The sequence below is a fragment of the Papio anubis genome, chromosome 12 (assembly GCF_008728515.1).
Source record: "Papio anubis isolate 15944 chromosome 12, Panubis1.0, whole genome shotgun sequence".
Lineage (NCBI taxonomy): Eukaryota > Metazoa > Chordata > Mammalia > Primates > Cercopithecidae > Papio > Papio anubis.
Genome location: NC_044987.1, coordinates 12,921,125 through 12,937,174, shown reverse-complemented (window position 1 = coordinate 12,937,174; position 16,050 = coordinate 12,921,125). Strand labels below are relative to the sequence as shown.

At 41.8% G+C, this 16,050-nt stretch overlaps 1 protein-coding gene across 7 annotated transcripts in view; it reads left to right on the top strand.

Moving 5' to 3' along the window:
- The window catches only part of SORL1 (sortilin related receptor 1), a 179,571-nt gene extending 170,885 nt beyond the window's left edge, over positions 1 to 8,686 (top strand). For 3 of the 7 annotated variants that reach the window (XM_021926636.2, XM_009187524.4, XM_021926640.2), the window contains 3 exons: positions 15 to 207; positions 2,467 to 2,679; positions 4,423 to 4,676. In XM_021926636.2, coding sequence (XP_021782328.1) covers positions 15 to 207; positions 2,467 to 2,679; positions 4,423 to 4,490 — 474 coding nt within the window. In that variant the 3' untranslated portion in view covers positions 4,491 to 4,676. Of the gene's footprint in view, positions 1 to 14; positions 208 to 2,466; positions 2,680 to 4,422 lie in introns of all 7 variants that reach the window. The other 4 variants (XM_003910849.4, XR_002517258.2, XM_021926638.2 and 1 more) reach the window with 4 other exon arrangements.
- The last annotated feature ends 7,364 nt before the right edge of the window (positions 8,687 to 16,050 follow it).

Sequence of the window (16,050 nt, the reverse complement as noted above, 5' to 3'; positions counted from 1 at the left end):
GTGTTTGTTTTCAGGGCTATGAGATACACATGTATGATAGTGCCATGAATATCACAGCTTACCTTGGGAATACTACTGACAATTTCTTTAAAATTTCCAACCTGAAGATGGGTCATAATTACACGTTCACTGTCCAAGCAAGATGCCTTTTTGGCAGTCAGATCTGTGGGGAGCCTGCCATCCTGCTGTACGATGAGCTGGGTTCTGGTGAGTTGCGATTGCTGTCCGTTTCTGCCTGCAGTTCTGGGGAAATAGCAAGAACGTTGGATGATTTGATGACCACTTGTCTTTCTAAAACACCTTGAAGATATTCTCAGCTTAAAAGAAAATCATTTATATATCAGTTTAATCAGGTAGTGATGTATTTAACAAATACTTCCTGAGCTGGACATGGTACAAGAAGCTGAGATTACAGGGGGACTGGATTCTCAACAGAAAGTATAAGAAAGGCAAGGCTTGGTTTAAAAAGAGAAATACTAGGTTCATAAGAGTTTTGTTTTTTGTGGGACTTCTCAGAGCCTCTACCATGCTAATATACCCTGCGGGTCCCCAAGCCAGTAGATCATCTCTTTGTCATGGATTTTACATGTAAAATCATATAACAGTGCGCACCCCCGCCCCGCCCCGGCTTCATCTTAGCTCTCAGCATAAGCTTAGGCCTGGAATTTGCCCTGGGATCTCTGTCTTACGTCTTATGCTGGGCCATGCTAGTGGTGGTAGAGAAGACCCTTCCGTTCATACAGAAAGTCTGCTTACATTAGAGTAGCTTGGCCAGGATTTCAACAAATGTTTTGCCACTGGTCTTTTTTAGTTCCATTTACTCTCAGCCAAGAACTAACCAGTGCTCAAGCCAAAATCTTGTGTTAGAGTTGTTAAATGTTCCGTCTCATAGTGTTTCTCAGGGTGAGATCTCGTGCAATATTTATCCTTGGCACCCCCCACTAAGAGAGGGAAGCACTGCCTGCCACTTCCCTTGGGAGAATCATAACATATTAGAGGTTCTGAGAAGGTCCTACAGAAACCAGCACAACTCTTGTTGACCTAGGATTTCCTCAATAGAGCCCCATTTTTAGGCAAAACTAATTGGTAACCTGTGAAATATGCTTTGGGAAAAATTCCTGTGCAGACCCCTCCCGGCCACCTTTATGGAACCAAGGTTGTCAGGCAGAAGGGCTCTTGACTGACATCTTGCCCCTTCATGTTCACCTTCCCCTTGGAAGTGGGGTGGGGGAGGGAGGGCGCTCATTCCTGGAGCTCCCAGCCTCCATTGTGCCGACTTCCTCTTCACTGCTCCGGCCGAGCACACCCCCTTCATTAACCACAGCACAGTTGGAATAGGTTGGAACATATTAAATAAGATGTTGCTAGAGTTTTTTTCTGGCAAGGAAATAATGAAAGAAATTTAAATACAGACATGAATATTGAATTGTTAAATTAAGCTTGCAAGAAATGGTGGTTCTCTGGCCCATCTTGATGAATACCCTGTGAGGGTGAATGCCTGGGTAGCGACAGAGCTTTCTACATGAAGCAGAGTCCTGGCCTGTGCCACTTCTCCCGATACCAGGGAGCAACCCCAAGCCTGTTGAGGCTCCTCATGGAGACCTAGCCTGAGGGAAGTCCACTCTGTTTCCTTTGCCAAAACCTGATTCCTAGGTTTCATTTTCAAGTTCAGACATTCCCTGGAATTTTTAACATGAGAAGTCTACCGCTTTCAAGGAGACTGGCCCCTACCCCAGCAGCGTGGAAGGTGGGCCATGGCTTTGCCCTAGAGCCCTGGTGGTACAAATCTATTAGTGACTCATCACAGAGCCAGTTTGTTTAAGTCAATAGGAAGGGGCCATCTGTGTTAGGTTATAAATGGCAAAAAGGCTTTGTAAAGAGCTTTAAAAAATGTTACATGTATATGGAAAGTTGTTTTTCTCCCCCACTCTCTTTTTTACTTAAGTGAAAAACCTCGTAAAACTTCATGAGCTGTTAAGTCTGTATTGTGGTATAGGAATCTCGTTTGTATCACTTAATGGAGCTTCAGGTAATTGCAGTTCAGAGTGACTTTGGTGCCAAGTAGGGGGAAATAATTGCAATCTCGTTAATTAGTGGTCTGATTTCACATCCTCTTATGTAAGGCAAGCAAGTGGTCTTAAGTAATAATGCTAATGAAATCAATGTTGATACCCCAACAAAGGTCTCCCTTCCAAGAGATTATCTAAATAACCAACAAGGCAGTGATTAGGAGTCTAATGTAATTACCGTATTTGCATGCACAAGGCCCTTGGTCTATCAGCCCATAGCAAGTAGTCGGAAAGCAATCAGGCATCACGCACATGCAGAAATGTCTCATACCAGACAGGCAGTTTGTGTAGCTGTGGCGATCGCCCAGCTTTTTTTGGTGGGTGGGGCCTTGAGGAGTCATCTGGTCTGTTCTCCTGCCCTCAGGTGGGCTTATTGGTGGGAACTTTGCCTTGGCAGGTGCAGATGCATCCGCCATGCAGGCTGCCAGATCCACGGATGTTGCTGCCGTGGTAGTGCCCATCTTATTCCTGATACTGCTGAGCCTGGGGGTGGGGTTTGCCATCCTGTACACGAAGCACCGGAGGCTGCAGAGCAGCTTCACCGCCTTCGCCAACAGCCACTACAGCTCCAGGCTGGGGTCCGCAATCTTCTCCTCTGGGGATGACCTGGGTAAGTGGGGCAGGGAAAGTCGGTTCTTCCTCCCAGGGCTGGCCGGCACACAGCCAATGACTTGAAGAGGAAACACCCACCCTCAGCTCGTCTTTCGACACTGGAGGAGCTCTCATCAGCCAGCGATTTGATTCCACGGCTTTTGGTTAAACCATTCAGAGTCCTTACTTTTTACCTTTTAAGTTAATTAAAATGTTGTATTATCTTTGACTGTGTAGTTCTGGCCTGAAACAGGGAGCGTGCCTCAAACAGGAAGGATAGATAGGCCCCAGGCGTTGAGACTCCCAAAGTTTGGGAAAATCCTCAAGAATATCTGAGCCGTCTCTCATCCTTCACTGACCTGGAGGTCTGAGGTCTCTCAAGATCCTAACTCGAGATAACTAATAATGCTTTCCCAATCAGCTTCTATCAAAGGAGGCCCTTTCCGTCTTGCTGTTTCTCTTTCTGGTTGCTAGTGTAACCTCACCAGCCATTCTTTCATGTACCTTAACACAGTGGTCCCCAACATTTTTTGTACCAGGGACCAGTTTTGTGGAAGATAATTTTTTTCACTGGACCAGTGGTGGAGGGGGGAGGGTTGGGGCATGATTTCAGGATAAGACTGTTCCACCTCAGATCAACAGGCATTAGATTCTCATAAGGAGCGCTCAGCCTGGATCCCTTGCATGCTCAGTTCACAACAGGGTTTGCGCTGTGAGACTCTAATGCCGCCCTGATCTGACAGGAGGCGAGGCTCAGGCTGTAATGCTCACTGGCTCGCTGCTTGCCCCCTGCTCTGCGGCCCCGTTCCTAACAGGCCATGTACTGGTACCGGTGGTCCTTGACCCGGGCACTGGGGACCCCTCTCTTGACACATAGCAAGGGAAAAAGTAAGAAATTTCCCGTTTTGAAATCTTTGCACAATGAAAACCCTAAATGCTAATAGAGATAGTAAGATAGTAATATAATTAAGTGGGTGTGTTACAAGGCTTCCCCAAACTGAGACTAATGACTGTGAATGTACAAGTTTATTTTTTTCTGTAAACTAGTTATAATTGTTTATCTATGTGTATAAAGACATTTGTATATTCCCCTTCACGGGTCGTATATTAGCTCTGTTCCCTTTCCTTGTCAGTTTCCTTTCTTGCTTAATAAGCCGGCACCTGGACTGCCTTGCGTAAATGGGGTGGCTTCTTTGCTTCTGCTGTTGGAGGCAAAAGGAGTCGACCCGTCACGGTGCCCTGCGATAATCCCTGAGTGTCGGTCGACACTTGGTTGCACAGGATTATACCAGGGGTCACAAGAGGATAGCCATTAGTCTGGGAAGCTGTCCTCAAAATGCTTAAACCCCACCAAGATCCTTTTTCCCCAGAGCAGTTTGGGTTCAGAAGAGAAAGCAGACACTGCAGTTCACTGTGCTAGTGTAGGGTATGGATAACTCAAACTGGGGAACCCAAACCACCCACTTAGCTTTTGTGTAGGTAATAAGATTCTTCTCCTGAGAAACTTTGTTTTCCTAATTTGGCTACGTTCAAATGACCATTAAAATCAGTATGAGGATCCGTCGATGGGTAGAAGGTGGCCAGGAGGGACCGTGGGAAGCTGGGCTGGGTTTCAGAACTGATTATGGTGTCTGCCTGGCTATGGCGTTGACCTTCTCAGCTAGCGGGTTGTGGTAGGGTTGAGGGGTAGGTAGAGTGGTGGGATGTGGGGTCAGGTTAAAGTGTGTTGGAACTCACCAAGGCCTGACTGTTTTGTCTCTAGGGGAAGATGATGAAGATGCTCCTATGATAACTGGATTTTCAGATGACGTCCCCATGGTGATAGCCTGAAAGAGCTTTCCTCACTAGAAACCAAATGGTGTAAATATTTTATTTGATAAAGATAGTTGATGGTTTATTTTAAAAGATGCACTTTGAGTTGCAATATGTTATTTTTATATGGGCCAAAAACAAAAAACAAAGAACAAAAAAAAGGAAAGAAAGGAATGAATAAACTTTGTAGTAATCAACTGTGAACTTCAAACCAGGTTGATTTGAGTAACCAAATTGCTTTGATTTGACATTAACGTAGTCTTACAGGGCTGTGCTTGCTGGGCATGCTTTTAAGTCTGTGAGATAATTTTGGTTCAGTAAATTGGCCAATCTTTTTATTTTTCTAAGACACAGAAATGTATTTAATAAAAACCTCGAGAGAGTGATGGGTGGAACCCCTTCTCCTTGAAAGTGTGCGCAGATACTCCATTTTGTTTGGATATAGTTTATAGGAAAGTGTGTGGGTGTGTTATGGGGGGAAGGTTTCTTTATGTTATTTTGTTAATTTATTGGGACTCTGTGTAAGGCCAGGCTTTAGTGGTCATTAGACACCACATGTGTTATGAGCCCCTTACCCATAGGGTTGGAGGTGGGAACAGAAGCATTTTTTGTTGCCATTCCGGAAGCAATCCATTTTGATTCACTTGTGTGTCACATAATGGTCTTTGGCAGGAGAGAGCACTGAGTCATTGCCGGAGTTCAGTTAAACAGAGCTGCAGCCTGGGAAGCCCTGCAAGCCCACAGCTTCCTCTCTTATATTAATTGATGGAATTTTACTGTATGTGCCTCTGTACAAGATGTAGCTTTGAGAGCTACAAAATGATAATACTGCTTTATTACACACTGGTTTCATTGTCATTGCAAAAACTTACCCTTGTTGTAGGAGAGAGTTCTAGATCTGTGCCATGATCCATACACTGGCCAATAGAGTACATAATTTTTCCATTTTCCATTTTTTGTTTTTACTTACTACTGAAGGATCTCAAATGTAAAATTATGTATTTGGGTTGAGATGGCCACTTATTGTCCTTAAAAATCCATACTGATGTATGCAGTCATTTTGAATTGGGTCAGTGCCTTCTCGCTCTCTTTTTTTTTTTTCTTTTCTTCCATCTCCCTCACCCATGCCCCCACTCAATCTAAAGAGACAGTGCTGTACACTCTCATAGAGATAGAGAAGATCTAAAACGTTGAGACTCCTCAATCCAGTTAACAACAGCAGGAGCACTAGAGGGTGTTCATTTATTCTCTTTGTAAAACAAGCTGTGCTTTTTTTTTTCTTCTGCCTTTAAAATGCCACCCCTGCATTCAAACCATGGCCACTTGATAGTTATGTAGAAGCCATCGTGGGCTGATGCCAACCCTTTAGGCTTAGCGTTGTAGGTACCAATGTCTAGCATCGTTGTGACTTGTACTGTATGATTCTCACTGAAGAATTTCCTTTCAGCCAAGAAGCAGTGAGGTCTGAGAATAGTCCAAAGTCGTGTCTCTGAATATATGTCCTTGATATGCAAGCTTTGTAAAACCCCATCCCCCCTTAGGTGCGATGCATCACCTTCTCACAAGTGTTTAGTTTCTTTTAACCGAAAGTATCATTCTTGGGTGATAATATAGTTTTATTCTACTTAGGGATTGTTTAGAAAACAAAGAGCCAATTAAATTTTTTAGTTTTTAAAATTTTTATTTATATATATACTGAGATGAGTATTTTAAGCTGTCGACCTTTAATTTGCCATACGGGTAGGGCTGTATTTCATTTTAACAACCGGTGGTAATGATAAGCCTTCTTCTAGTGTATTTTCTCTTCTTTCCTGTCACTCTCCTTTTTTAAGTTTCTTTTTTTTTTAAAGACTGGAATTTTTTTGGCTTTATCATGTCTTACTATAGAGATTTGTTCAAAACTCTAAGCCCTACCACCTCCCCTTTAATAAGCTCTTTAAATAGTTGAATCATTAACAACCTGGTGGGAGGTAAGTCATTTAATTGAACCACTAGGAAGTGTATTTTCTTTTCTTTTTCTGCCAACTTTTTGGTGGCATTTGTAAAAGCTGATATAAAAGGCTCTGCGATGTTATTTTCAGTTATTCCATAGGCAAGCCTTTTTACAGAGCATATGTCTCCAGTTGGCAGCTTGAGATATTTTTGAGCATCCAGTTCTAGCTACCAGTGCCTCCCAATGCTTAGTGCACAGTACTGTAGAGTGGCCATCACCCCTCTCCTTGGAAAATGCCACTGTGCTGTTTGAAAAAAAGCAGCTTTTTAGGGCTAGAGTATTTTATATAAACAGAAGAGCTAAGTTCCTGAAGACTAAGCTAGATAGATGCAGCTATATGTAAATTGTATATTTTTATGAACTTTTGAAGCACACACTCCCGTTTCCCTCTGCGTAGCTTTGTGGGGATTTCATGTGTATATGCTGTCTGAAAGAATCCAGAGGTTGGAGTGCCAATAGGAAATGAAAACAAATGCCTCATACGACAGACAGCCTTTGAAGGTGACCAGATAACTGTCTTCATTGTGACCAGTTGGAGTCCCTCCTTGCTTGTGAAGAAGGGGCTTTTGTACCTTGTTGGAGATGCCACCTCAGAAGTTCACACCGTGCAGGAAAAAGGTTTTATTCTCTCGCGGTGTACATTAGAATGTCAGATGCCTGCATCCATGTGGACCACGATGGGCCTCTAAAATTTGGTGGGCAGGGGGTTTGCTTATGAGTTTTCTCTGGAAGCCGATTTTACTCCTGGATGTATTGAATGCCCCTTGAGCTTTATGAGATACGAGTCCACATGGATAAAATGTCAGAGAGTGAAGTTCTACAGAGGATATTCCGGGAAAAGGCCATGTCTGTGCAGTCCTAGTTCCAGACAGGTGAGAAGCTCCCGGAGCTACTGGCTACCTTGACAAGCTGGGTAGATAGTTATTATTCTGGGTAACTGTTGAAACTTTGACTTTTGAACAAGTAATTCCTGGGGTTCTGTCTTCGGTAGCATCACCAGGGATATTTGGGTAGGACGGACAGGGGACACACAGCTGTCTTTTCTCTCCTGCCCATCATGTTTGGCTATACTCAGCAAAAATTTAAGGAATGTAACCCTTCTCAAAACTGGCCATTTTCAGGGGAGGCTTGGGAGAGCAGTAGTATGGTGAGCCCCTTACAGATGAGCACCCATTCCTCCTTGGTGAATCCTGCCTTCAGATGCTTACCCAGTGGTCCCTGCATCTAGTAAGATTATATTTCCAGTACACTTCCTTAGGGCAGAAACACCATCCTGTCAGGTTTGGTCAGTCCCTTCTCCATGAAGGGAGTCATGGTGAATTCCTGAAAATTTTCTTCCTTCTGCAGACGGTTGGAGGGGTCCCTTAGAGAAGGCATCCAGAGACATAACCAAACTGAATATCACCCCATATTGATTTTCGGAATTGACTCTAAAACTCTGTGCAGAATCTTGTGTTGGGATTATATCTTGACATTCCTGTCAAGTTATTTTTCTTAACTGGAGTGTGTGCTGCCTTTCAGGTACAATTTTTGTGTAATAAAAGCCAGTGCATTAAGTTTATATAGACTACTTTCTATGCAAGACTGAGATATGAAATGGATAGCAAGAGATATGTACTGTTGGGTACACGGACAGTAAATGTGTTTTCGGATGGAGTACCAGCACCGAAAATGGGTTGAGGGAGGATGGGTTGTATATATGTTTCTGCCCACTAATTTTGAGCAGCCATATTATGAATTAAATCATCACAGCCAAGTAATAACCCAAGAATGGTATTAGTTTCATGTGTAATAGCTCAAATGGAATAAGCATGAATGCTGGAGTGGAACATTATCCTCAAATATTCTATGTCACTTCTCATTTAAAGACTCTTGTTATGAACTATTAGAAACTTTAGGCAAAATCGAAAGTATTTGTGGCAAAATAAAGGCCTCTTCTACTCTTATTTAAAGTGAAACACTGTATACTTGTTTCTCTCCAAAGTGAAATTAGGTATTTATAATTTCAATTGCCTCGATAAGTTTCCAAGTCACTGAAATCTGCTGAAGGTTTTACTATATTGTTGCACAATTTTAAGATAATTTTTGTCTCAATGTCAACTTTTTTCACTGAATAAAAATTTAACTGGGTCAAGAAAACACCGATTTGAAAATCCACTGTCTCTGTGTGTCTCGAGTTGTTCTTTAGAGTGCAATAAAGATGGCTAACGCAGGCTCCAAACCCCATTTGATTGGTCTGTTTTAAAGGGATGTTTATTTCATAGATGAGAGAACACTAAGGCCTGGAATAATTTTGTTATTAACAAGCTGGTCTCAGATGGTGGATCCTTGAAGAACACGATGCCTTTGTGTTGGCTGAGGAGGGGGGAGATGTGGTGGCTGTTTTGAAGTAAACAGAATTATTCCGTAGGGACAACGACTAAAGTAGCTCTCTTAAATCTGTAGCTACATTTGCTAAGAGGCAGTGTGCTAAGAAGGCAATTTTCAAATCTAAGAGAAGGAACCCAGCAGTAGAGATGAGCTGTGTGTCTAAGAGCACTTCCACGGGTCTCCATAGAGAGTCTTGTGAGGAGGGCTGCATGTACCTCTTATGAGCAGCTGAATGGCCAGTGGGCCTGTAAGTGAGGATTGGAGGCTGTGGAACTGGGTGGGGGAGGGAGGCAGGTTTTTAAGAATTTAACAGGTCTTCTGGTATGCTGCTTTTGTTTAGACACTGAGCCAGAGCCAAACCCTGAAGTATTAGCATCCGGTTTTGTGAATGAAGAAAAGGAGGCATAGAAAAGTGAAGTAATTTAGGAGAAACCAGAGCATAAAAGGCAAAACCAGCCTCCCGTCCCTGGTGTTTCTGATTCCAGATCCTTTTCTGAATCACGGTGCCGCAGCGCCTCATGTCACCATTCAGTGTCACAGAGAACGCATTAGTCCAACATATTGCACCAAGCGAAATCCCAAGGGGAGACCTACCACCTGGGTGAGTCTCCTTGGTCATGGCCTCACCCTTAGGTTTTCAGGCTTAGATAATTTTTGTCAACACATGATAGTGAATTCATCTCTCATGGCCAAACACACCTTAACCAAACTCAGGATGCTGATATTGCAACGTCATAATGTCCATTTGTTAATTCACCCTGGGAAAGTGTCCTGTCCCTTACAATGTCCACATGACCAGTGCATTCTCTCCCTGTAGGGAGATCTATCCCAGGAGCCAGTCACCACTAGAAGCTTGCTTGGAGAGCAGGGGCAAATAATTTTAAAAGTAGGAGGATTCTGGGTTAGCATAGTGGTATAAATAATGAATGGACAAAGGCTTGACACTCCGCAACAGGAATCATCTACTCCATATAAACTTAGTATTTGAAACCGTCAGATTGCAACGCCCTGTATCCATTTCTATTTAAAAAGATCTTGCCAATGGGATCTAATACTTCAAGTCCAGGCACTGTGATTCCCCTGGACAGGTCTTGGGCACTGCCTACATCGGTCATTCTGACTCATCTCTACGTGTCCCGTTGTTGAGTAAGCTCCCCACTCATGAAAACATTCTATAGCAAAATGAATTTATTTGGACTGAGTCTGAATCGAATCTTCCTGGCTAAGAGCCACATTCTGACTACATCCGTCAGCTGTGATTATTGGGCTCCCCAGCCCACAGCAAATTGAACATGGGTTGAGGCTGCTAAAGGCGGCTACTCCGAGTACAATAGAAGAGAAGCCACGAGTTGGAGTTAGACTGCTGGAAAACCTATGTGAGAGATAAAGGAACTCCAGCAAATATACTTCTTGGGAATATTTAGCATAAAACCAGAGTCCTACACAGTAAGTAGCCCATCCAATTAGAATAATTATCATTCCCTTCCATTGAACCCCTATTCTTTGCTAGTGACTATGCTAAACTCTCTCTCTCTATATATATATATATGTGTGTGTGTGTGTATATATATATAAAAAAGAATATCTTTCATAGGAAAGTTTATATATCTTGTTATATATAAAAACAATATCTTTTTTCTTTTAAAGGAAAGATTAATACCTAAATCACAGAAGCACTTTTAGAATTAAAATAGGTGTACATATACATATATTTATATATAATATATAATATATAAATATATATTATACTATATATTATATATAATCTATATATAATATAATAAATGCGTATATATGCATATATAAATATATATATATATATATTTATCCCTTTATTGCTTTGTTCTGTATAAGTGACGGCATCTGTTACAGTTCTGCCGTGACAATGACTAAGTCCATGTGTGGGAGTGTGCCAGACCTCTGTCACTTCTCTTAGGTCTTAGTTCCAACTACAAAGACAAATCTGAATTCAGATAGAAGCCGAGCACGATCTTCTTCCCCTTTGTCCCTAGGAGCAGTTTTAATACGGGCTGACTCGGAAGACCAGTGGACCCGGGGGTTCTTGCTGCACCACCAGCTGTGTGTCTCCTTCTCTTATCATTAATACATATATTTATACATTATATATTAATATATTTATATATTATATGAATATATATAAATATATTTAATATGTTAATTCTAAAAGTGCTTCTCTAATTTAGGTATTAATCTTTCCTTTAAAAGAAACAAGATGTTGTTTTAAAAGAAGAGTAACTTCTCCAAGGTCTCACATGTATTAAAGTGGAAGAGTCAAAATAATCGAGATTTATCGCATCCTTAAACTCCTGCTCTTAGTTGTCATGCTGTTTAGCCCTGTCAGTATAACATTAAGTGATCTGTAATAGTGATATTTAAAGGATTCCCACTAGAAAGATTAAAAACAATGTTTGGAGACATAAAGAAGTATACTTAGATTTCTTTGCACAACCATTTATGTGGAACACAGTATTACCTATGGATGGTAGATCAATGAAGCCTTTTTTATTGGAAAACGTTTTTGCAAAGAGTTCAATAATTAGGAACATGGAGGATTCTTTTGCTTTTCAGCAACCCAGTTACATTTTATCAAAATTCTCTGCATCTTTGGTTAGGAACGTTCAGTGAATATTTTATTCACCTTTATTTACATATGCAGCGAGGTACATCATCACATGTTCTATTAGGGTGATAATTGGGCTAGCATGAGACCATCAAAAATCCCAGCAAAAGGAGGTGGCTCCCATTCTTTCCATCCAGCCTGAACTGGCTTTGATGCTTGTGGCCCATTAATTTTAAGAGATCATGTGTAGGGTAATTTGAGCCCGCAACAATTTACAGAACAATGATGTTATGCTTTTTAAAATGCTAATGTTACAATTGTAATGTTGCAACCCTGTTTAATGCCAAAATGACAATTGGTAATGTTTGGGAATATTTGTATGAAAACAATGACATTTCATACTTAAAACTCAGCATCAGCAAACTTTGAGGAAGAAAAAAGACGAGGATTTAAATGTAAATCAGCCTTTTATGAAATTTGCCCTTTGATTACATGCCAATCTGTAAAGCCTTCAGGATCTATCAAAGAGGTTTCATAATTCAAACGTTTTTCAACCTCTCTCTAGCAGACGCAGAACTTATTAGTTACCCGGGGATTGATCAAGCCCTAGATGGTGCTGAACTATCTGGTGTGTGTGTTTGCAGCTATGTTTGATGGAATTCTTCGTAGACAGCAGATGACCAACAATAGAACAACCTGTTGGTTTCCTAAATACACCTTATTTTGGACCCCAAACTGCTTGACTGCTCCTAAGAATTAGCACATTTTCGAAGAAGTTTTGTTCTTATTGAGGTGATTCAAGAGAATGCATTTAAGACTAATGACTAGGTTCCCAAAAGGTGGTCCAAAAATATCTTGAGGAAGGGCAGCACTGTAGCAATAAGTAATAGTATTTTGTAATAAGTAGCAAGTAATTGCTACTTGCCAGACACTGTTCTGAGGGCTTCTTATATGTTAACTCATTTAATCTTCACAACAGCCCTTTAAGGAAGGTATTATTATTCTCATATTATAAAGAAATGGAAGCACGGAAAGGTTAAGAAATTTCTCCAAGGTCACAACAGCTTCTAAGTGTCAGAGCTGAGATATGAACCCAGGTAACCTGGCTCCAGAGTGCTTTCAGTTACTTCACTGCACAATCTCTCCAAACAACCCTTTTGATAGCACAGTTTTGGGTGTATACACTAGGAATTTATTTTAACCAGCCAGTTTACCCTTTTAAATACAGTAATGTTCTGTTAGGGGGTGGATTATAGAAGGAATTTGTATCCATTGTAGACATTTTTGGAAACTGAAAGCAGCCAGAAGGAAATAAGATTTCCAGGTAACCCCAGAGATAATGGCTGTTAACATTTGGTATGTGTCCCTTTATCGCTTTGTTCTGTATGAGTGACGGCATCTGTTACAGTTCTGCTGTGACAATGACTAAGTCCATGTGTGGGAGTGTGCCAGACCTCTGTCACTTCTCTTAGGTCTCTTAGGTCTTAGTTCCAACTACAAAGACAAATCTGAATTCAGATAGAAGCCGAGCAGGATCTTCTTCCCCCTGTGCACCTAGGAGCAGTTTTAATACGGGCTGACTCGGAAGACCAGTGGACCCGGGGGTTGTTGCTGCTCCACCAGCTGTGTGTCTCCTTCTCTTATCATTACAGTCAAGTGCTTTGAGTCATCTTCCACTAATGGGGTTCCCAGGAGGATTCGTTCCAGTCACCTCGTTGTCTCTGGCTCACCAGGTTTTTACTGTTCAGTGTTTTGCTGCTCACCAGATTGGGAGAACAGCTATCAATACATCCCATCAGTGAAAGTGGAGAACAGAAGTAGACATGAAACAGCACAACATAGGCACATAAACAGAAGATGGGTTGCAAACATGTTTGTCACATTAAGCATGTTTAGGCCAAAAGGAACCTGACTTGCCAACAAGGAGGTGTCAACTCTGGGGAGAAGTAGTGGATGGTCTCCAGTCTGCTAAAGGCTCAGTGGTGGGACCGGTTTGCAGGTTTCTGTGATGGGGAGGGAGGAAGAGAAAGAGATGAAAGGAGTTTTGGAGGTATTTAGTGTTGGATGGTGAATACTTTCTTCATTTCAACTCAGAATGGGAATGTGTTACGTGGCAAGATGGTTTTCCTTAGTATTAAATTGCAGCACACCAATATTATAGAGATTATTATGCCAGAGCTAGAGGATGTAAAATTCGGATTCTATGTGAATTGATGCTGTGCCTTCTGCTGGGAATAAGACAGGCATGATTCCTGCTCTCCCGAGCAACAAATAATGAAACCTCAGGGTTGAGAGGCCATTTTGGGTCTTATGTAGGTAGTATAAATGATATGATAAAAGAGGAAATGGAGGATAAAGATGTCAAATGACTTGCATAAGAGCTTGGCTCATCAGTGAGCTGATCAGTTTTAATCCAAAAGCTCTGAAGTGAAGCCTGTGCTGTACGCCCTGTGACTCTACTGGGATGGGGGAGTAGGCTCCAGTTTGATTTCCAGCCTAAGTCAGGCTGTAACTCAACTTCTCAGAGAAACCTTCTTCTCTGGTGCAGAAGAGTTGTGTTGTCTGTTTATCCAGATTTTATTAATAATGTGGTACCTTATTCCCCTTGGCCATTGTTTTTTATATGTAGACTCTTCCTCAAATGGAAAAAGGGATGAATGGAAGAATCCCAGTACCCAAATACTCTCCTGTAACCTGACACTATTCTGTTATTTTATATTAGGGAAATAAAAGCTGATTGTAATAACAGCAAAATGTACAAAAGTAGGCAAGCTTTTTGTTTATAAAACACACATAGAAAATACATTTTTGAATAACCCATCTTCTAAGGTTTTTCCAGAATTTCTCAGCTCCCTTTCTAAAGGGAGCACAGGTAATATGTCCATCTTCACCATTTCACCCTAAACTCTGTAATTCATACTAAAAATGAGTCTCTAGACCATAAATTAACAAGTTGATCTTCCTCCTTGCTCTGAACATCATAGGTGGGATTCCTTCTCCTTGACTCTTTTAGACAGCCCTCGAATCAATGGTGCAAGCAGTTGCATCCTACACCCATATGGCCTGTTGATATGAACATAGCATCATCCCCTGCACAGTAGAGCAGGAGACGGAGTCCTTCCCTGAATGCTTCTGCTTGTCAACTGCTACAGCAGGGGTACCAGCAGGATGGAAAGTGAAGAATACATCCTTGAGTCCCTCACTGAAAGGGCAGCTCTCTTCTGCTCCAGTTGGGCTGTGTGAAGGAATGGCATATACACACAGAGCCTGAGGTGTGATCTGGTTTCTTACTAAAATAAATCACACTGCCTGGGTGTGGTGGCTCACGCCCGTAATCCTAGCACTTTGGGAGGCCAAGGCAAGTGAATTGCTTGAGGTGAGGAGTTCGAGAGCAGCCTGGCCAATATGGCAAAACCCTGTCTCTACTAAAAATACAAAAATCAGCTGAGCGTGGTGGCTCGTGCCTGTAGCCCCAGCTACTTAGGGGCCGAGGTGGGAAGATCGCTTGAGCCCAGTAGGTGGAGTGATACCTTGCCTCAAAATAAATAAATAAATCACACTTATTGTAGAGATTTGTGGCCACTGGAACCCTTTGATGGAAAATCTATTTTGCCTTCTTATCTGGTAAAATTTCCCCTAACTTCTATTTTGGATGGCAAAACTAAGTTCTCTAAAATGAAAGACCAGTGTCTATCACTGACACTATACTGCTCTGAATTTACGGTTAATTTGGAAATGTTTGTTGGGTGGATGGATGGATGAGTGCATAATGATCCCTCCCATTTATGGAGGACCAATGATGTGCCAGGCATTGCCATATCACTAAATATGAAAACTCTTTTGGAATAAATAGAATCATCCGGTTTTACATAGAAGATAAATCCAGTTTTGAGCCCAGATCTATCTGGTCCTTCCTGGGGTTAACCCCACTGTGCTAGTTAGCAGATGGTCTGTTTTATGGAATCGACATTTACTTGAGTGTTTCCTGTATTCAGAGGTTCTGGTCCGGGGGTAGATTGAAAGGAGAAGACAAAGTAATTATGTCTTACAAGACGCAGCAAGCCATGACAGGAAGAGTGAGCCCAGAGATTTATGTGATTTTCCCTATCTCCTTGCATTAGGGTGGAACCATTAGGAAATATATATGTGGAATTGGCTCACATAATTATGAAGGCTGAGAAGTCCTACAATCTACTGTTTGAGGGCTGAAGACCCAGGAAAGGTAGTTGTGTAATTGAGTCCAAAAGGTGAGAACCATAGGAGCTAATGGTGTAAATCCTAATCTAAGGACTGGAGACAATGAGATGAGATGTTCCAGCTCAAGCAGGCAGGTAGGGAGCACAACAGATCAAACCCTTCCTTCTTCCACGTTTGTTCTATTCAGACCCCTGATGGACTGGATGATGCCCAGTCTCACTGGGGAAGGGATCTATTTTAGTGAGTCCACCAGTCAAGTGATAACCTCATCTGGAAATACCCTCACAGACACATCCTGAAATAATGTTTAATCTGGGCACTTTATGGGCAGTTAAACTGATACATAAAATTAACCATCACGCTCCTCACTGAAAATGAGATACACACACATACACACACAGATTAGTCTGTTCTATACAGCTACATGATCTTTAAAT